This window comes from Sciurus carolinensis, chromosome 2 (assembly GCF_902686445.1).
Source record: "Sciurus carolinensis chromosome 2, mSciCar1.2, whole genome shotgun sequence".
In the NCBI taxonomy this organism is placed as follows: domain Eukaryota; kingdom Metazoa; phylum Chordata; class Mammalia; order Rodentia; family Sciuridae; genus Sciurus; species Sciurus carolinensis.
Window position 1 is genome coordinate 108,936,471 of NC_062214.1, and position 5,310 is coordinate 108,941,780.

The 5,310-nt window shown below is 48.0% G+C and overlaps 1 protein-coding gene across 1 annotated transcript; it reads left to right on the forward strand.

The window, feature by feature from the left end:
• The first annotated feature begins 881 nt into the window (after window positions 1-881).
• Ell3 (elongation factor for RNA polymerase II 3) lies at window positions 882-4,092 on the forward strand. Its single transcript, XM_047539845.1, has 11 exons — window positions 882-1,055; window positions 1,289-1,324; window positions 1,666-1,778; window positions 1,869-2,070; window positions 2,160-2,239; window positions 2,369-2,447; window positions 2,555-2,735; window positions 2,817-2,859; window positions 2,966-3,137; window positions 3,377-3,421; window positions 3,499-4,092. Exons 1-11 carry the CDS (start codon window positions 924-926, stop codon window positions 3,607-3,609), a joined length of 1,194 nt encoding a protein of 397 aa, XP_047395801.1. The 5' UTR covers window positions 882-923; the 3' UTR covers window positions 3,610-4,092.
• The last annotated feature ends 1,218 nt before the right edge of the window (window positions 4,093-5,310 follow it).

A 5,310-nucleotide genomic window follows, 5' to 3' on the forward strand; every position in this document is an offset into this window, starting at 1 on the left:
TTATGCAGGTCCAGGGATTTAATAGATCCTGGGTAGAAAAAAGGACAAGATCTTGGCTCTTGGGGCACATAACCAAATAGGGACAAGTGGAGGGCTGGGTTGAGATTAGTCCTGGCGTCTCACTGCACTAGGATCTGCACCTCCAAAATGCGAGGCAATTTCCAGGCACCTCCGAAAGGAATGAGCCAGCTGACCTCACCACTATCAAGTGTGTTTAGGCCAAGAGGCGACCCAGGGACTGAGTTCAGGCTCTCTTTGCCTTGCAACTATCCTACCACCACCCACGCCCCACATCCCCGCCCACCGAAGCGAGGCTTTCCAGCCTACAACAGCCGAGCTCCATCGCTATTACTACACCCACGGGGCCTTATAGCTTCTCCAGGCTGCGTTAGAAAGCGGTTTCGGATCCGCCACAGCAGTGGGGGAAAAGCAAAAGCGCAGCACCTGTTCCCCCTTCGGGTCCGCCATTCTCTGGCTCCTGGGGTCTCTGACGCTCATGACCTGAGAAAGAAGAATGCTTGAGCCTGCCTACCAAACAAGCACTCTTTCCCACTCTGCCGGTGAAACCCTCAAGAGGTTGCAAGTTCAACTTTCACTTAAGAGACCGCAACTCTGAGTTCAGGGTGGCCGCGGAAATTGAGAATTCTGGACGAGAGGTCTAACTCTGACCGTACACTCTCCCCGGAACTGACTAGACCTTCTGAAAGCTCAAATGCGGCCCAGATCAATCTAAGAAACCGTAGAGATTGGGGTACCCAGGAGATCAAAGCACCGCCCACTCGTCTGGGCGTGGGGAAGAGGGCCGGGTCCTGGCGGAAGGCGGGGCAAACCTGGGCTACCTGGTGTGCCCGCCTTGCCTTGCACTACTGAGGTGGCAGTGGTGGCCTGTGGACCTCGTTCTACTTGCGTTCGACCTCGCCTCCATGGAGGGATCTCAGGAACCTCTGAATGGGAAACTTCGGCTTTGCTTCTCTCCTGCTGCCCGGACCACCCTCTTACTGCTCAGGCTCAACAATGCTGCGCTGCGGGCACTGCAAGATTGTCAGCGGCAACAGGTGAGGCCAGACCCTGGCCCCCTTCTTCCTTACCCCTACCTTCGGGACTTCAGGCCTCAACCGGCTACACCGGAGCAGGGACCTGGGGAGGGGGAGAAGCTTCCGCAGGCTCCAGCCTCCCCACTTCTCCAAGTGAAACCCGTGAGGCAGGTGCCCCCGGGACTCCCCTCTTCGCCTGATCCTGGGGACGACGCCTTACCTTCGCTCAGCTCGTGTCTGTGCTCTCCTCGCAGGTACGGCCAGTGATTGCTTTCCAAGGCCAGCGAGGGGTAAGTGCCCGGGGTGTGTGAGCGATATCGGTGTGAGGGGGCACAAAAGTGGGCTTCAATAAGGTACAGTCAGGGCTGGAGATTGAGAATGGTCACGGTATGAGGAAGTTAGGAGAACTGAACCCTAAGTGGAGATGAGGGGGCTGCTGAGGTTGTGGTCCCAGGAGGCTGCGGTTGGGACACTGTGCCTTCTCAGTATCTTGGGGAACTCAGGCCCAGCTGCACCCGGCGTGCTAACGAGCCCCGTGGGACCCATCTTCAGTCTTAGACTGGCTCCTGGGAGTGGCGTGGGCGGGAGGGGGAGGGGTTGACTTCATGGAGCTTATTTTTTTCCTCCCCAGTATCTGAGGCTCCCAGGCCCTGGTTGGTCCTGCGTCTTCTCTTTCATAGTGTCCCAGTGTGGCCAGGAGGGCGCAGGCGGTGGCTTGGACCTCGTGTGCCAACGCTTAGGCAGGTAAGGCTGCAAGTTAAGTTTGCAGGAAGTAGGGAAGGGAATGCAAAGGGAAAGCTCTTCACCCTGCTGGGTTTTCTCACTTCTTTCCAGATCTGGGCCTAACTGCCTCCATTGCCTGGGCCCGCTCAGGGAGCGCCTCACTATTTGGGCAGCTATGGATTCTATCCCAGCCCCATCAACGGTTCAGGAACACAACCTAACTGAAGATGCCAGAGATCCTGAGAATTGGCAGACCACAAGAGACTATTTTGAAGTAGATGTAGTGTCACAGCCACAGGTGGTGCTAGAAGAGGTGAGGTTAGAAACTGAAGGGAGTTGTGATAAGGTGGGGCAAAGCCTGAAGCTGAGGGAGTCAAGTGCTCCTGCCACTTTCCCTGCCAGGTGTCAGATCCACTGGCAAGCAACCAAGGACAGTCACTGCCAGGATCCTCAAGGGAGCACATAGCACAGTGGGAAGTGAGGTACTTGGCACAGGGTAGGACTAACATGGGAAGCCCTAGTCTAATCTCCACCCCTAAATGCTGTAAAAGATCTGGACCCACCTCTTCCTCTGGTCTTCATCTCTTCCATTTTCTTTTCAAATATCTTAGGAAGCAGACCCATCTTCCAAACAGAGAGTTGTTGGATCAGGCGTTGCCTTCCTCTATTAGTCAGAAACGTCTGGACAAGGTAAGGTGTAATGGCAAGGACTTACTTTTTAGAGATCACTAAAATTTTTAAATTGAGAGACCAGAATAGAAGCTCCTGGCTTGCTGTTTGTTATGTTTCCTCAACAGAAACGTCCAGCATCAGAAGCTACTGAAGAGTTAGAAGAAAAGAGGCTCAGAGCTCTGCCTCTAGCTCCAAGTCCCCTCCAAGAGCTGTCCAGTCAGGATTTACAAGAGGAAGAAGACTGGGAGCAAGATAAAGATGAGGACACAGAGCCTAGGTTGGAGCACAGTCCCTTAGTTCAAGCAGGTGAATTAATGAGAGGAGGGTAAAAATGCCATGGTAGAAAAAAGTTCTATAGTCACTTGTGTATTCTTGCTTTCTTCCTAGACTCTGAATCCCTAAGCCTTGAAGAGGTGCCAGATTACCTCCTGTGAGTTCCCCATATTTCCAATTTCATCAAGCCTGTATATATAAGCTCCCTGGAAGCCAGGAGTTTTTGTGGGCAATGAAATTGAAGGTGACAACTCTCCTGGCAGGCAATACAGGGTCATCCACAGTGCAGAGCAGCAACAGGCCTATGAGCAGGACTTTGAGACAGATTATGCTGAATACCGTATCCTCCATGCCCGTGTTGGGGCTGCAAGCCAAAGGTTCATAGAGCTGGGAGCAGAGATCAAGAGAGTTCAGCAAGGAACTCCAGAACACAGGGTAAGGACTGTACCCAGGCTGGCTTTCCAGCCTTACTGGTCGTTACCCTACTGCTAATCACCCATAAGCCTATGTTTGTTCAGTGACTAAGCAAAGTGACAGGCAAACCTGTTTTGGCAGAAAAATTAGTCTATATCATTCAATGGAATGAGAAGGGATGTTACTTTCCTTATTTTGATTTTTTTCTTCCTTCCCTTATTTTAAAATATTGAACTCAGTGCTAGTATTTTCTGTTTCAGGTGCTGGAAGATAAGATAGTCCAGGAGTATAAAAAGTTCAGAAAGGTAAGACAAGTTCTGAGAATAGAAGCAAGGAAGTAAGACTCTTTTTAGTTTTTGATAAGAATGTTTTTTCTCTGCAGCGGTACCCAAGTTACAGAGAAGAGAAGCGTCGTTGTGAGTACCTGCATCAGAAATTGTCCCACATTAAAGGTCTCATCCTGGAGTTTGAGGAAAAGAACAGGGGCAGCTGAACCTGTCAAAGTGGGTTCCTGACCCTCTGCCCAGTGATACGAACAAAGTAGCATATTAACTAGAGTGCACCTTCTGCTTTTCTTATGCTGACCAGTTGAGGTCATGGTGGCAAGTAGAGAATTGCTATTCTAGGTTCTTGAGGGTTTTTATTGTTGTCATATGAAGGTTTTTAGGTTGTGGGCATATTGCCAAGACCCCTCAACTGTGCCCAGGAGACTAGAAAAGTAGCAGAGGCCCTGGCTTTAGTTCAGTCAAGACATTTTCAAATTCTGAGAAATAACATCATTTCTATGATAAGAAACTTTGAAGATATTAGACAAATTTAATAAGTAAATCTAGCATCATAGCTTCCCAAAGGAAAAAACAAGAACTTTTGGTAACTGCTAAGGAAACTTGTAGCACACCTGTATATAAAGGGAAAGGGCTTGGGTGTTACCCATGTACTAAAAGTAAATTCTTTTATAAACACAGTTAAAATCCTACTTCTGTGTCTTTTGTACAAGTTTTTATGTTTTCCTTAAATTCTTCAAAGCAATGATTCTTACCCTTTACATCTAACTGCTTCTGGGGCTCTCTAAATAGTTAGATCCCAGTCCCTGATATTATGAATTAGAATCTCCAAGATTATGGTTTAGATGTCTTTATTTTTTCCTCTCTTTGCATTGCTAAAGATTGAACCCAGGGGCTCACCAAATGTTCTGTGACTGAGCTATATTCCCAACCTCAACATCTTTACTCTTAAAAGTACTCTACATGATCCTGATGTGTATTTTGCTGTAAGGCTTTACCAAATCCATCTCATAATTGACAACTAGAGATTACACTAAGAAGAAAGTTCTCCTTTTCTGAACACAGGGTTTTGTAGGATCCCCTAAAATCACAACAAGGAATGATATTGCTTTCCCTATTTCCACTAGAGAGTGAATTTAATGGGCCACACCCTAAACTTTTGGGGAGAGAGCTGCACCCAACAGTGTCAGCAATTCCTGAAACAACTTGGATGGAACTCCAACCTGGTGCCACACCCATGCAGGGTATTTCTGGGCAAAGCACAGTCTTTGTGAGGTATAAATATGCAGAAAGTTTACCTGAATGACAAGAGTAAGCATCAACCCATCCTTGGGGCATGGACTGGGCCAGAAACAGTCCAAAAGGAAAAACCTTCACCTTTTCTAACTACTAGGCAATAAATATGTAAGAATAGAAAGAGAAATCTAGAATGATTTAGAGGTAATTATGGACCCAGTCAGTCAGTCTATAGCTACAGTAATATGTGTGTTAGCCACTGGGTTGGCTCCCCCCTCCTTCCTTCCTTCCTTCCTTCCTTGTACTGGGGATTGAACCCAGGGATGCTCCACCACTGAGCTATATCCCCATCCCTTTTTATTTATTATCTCGAGACAGGGTCTCACTGGGTTGCCCAGACTGGAATTGAAATTGCAATCCTCCAGGTTCAGCCTCCTGAATTGCAGGGATTTTAGGCATGTGCTACCATGCCTGGCAATGCCATTATGTGGCTAAGTTAATTAAAATAAAAAAGGTAGTTCCTAGTCATGTTTCAGATGCTCCATAGCTACATGTACTGGACAGAACAGGTTACAAAATGTTACCATCACTGGGGAAAGCTCAGCTCACAAAAATGTCTTCCCAGTACACAGTCTAGAGAACCTTGATTCTTCATTCCATGGGGGAAAAAAGGA

Bases quoted from the DNA above. Each gene is read 5' to 3' on its own strand.
- Ell3 (XM_047539845.1), top strand. From the start codon at position 924: ATGGAGGGATCTCAGGAACCTCTGAATGGGAAACTTCGGCTTTGCTTC. The intron at 2,071-2,159 runs GTGAGGTTAGAA...TTTCCCTGCCAG, and splicing joins CACAGGTGGTGCTAGAAGAG to GTGTCAGATCCACTGGCAAG. The intron at 3,138-3,376 runs GTAAGGACTGTA...TTTCTGTTTCAG, and splicing joins AAGGAACTCCAGAACACAGG to GTGCTGGAAGATAAGATAGT.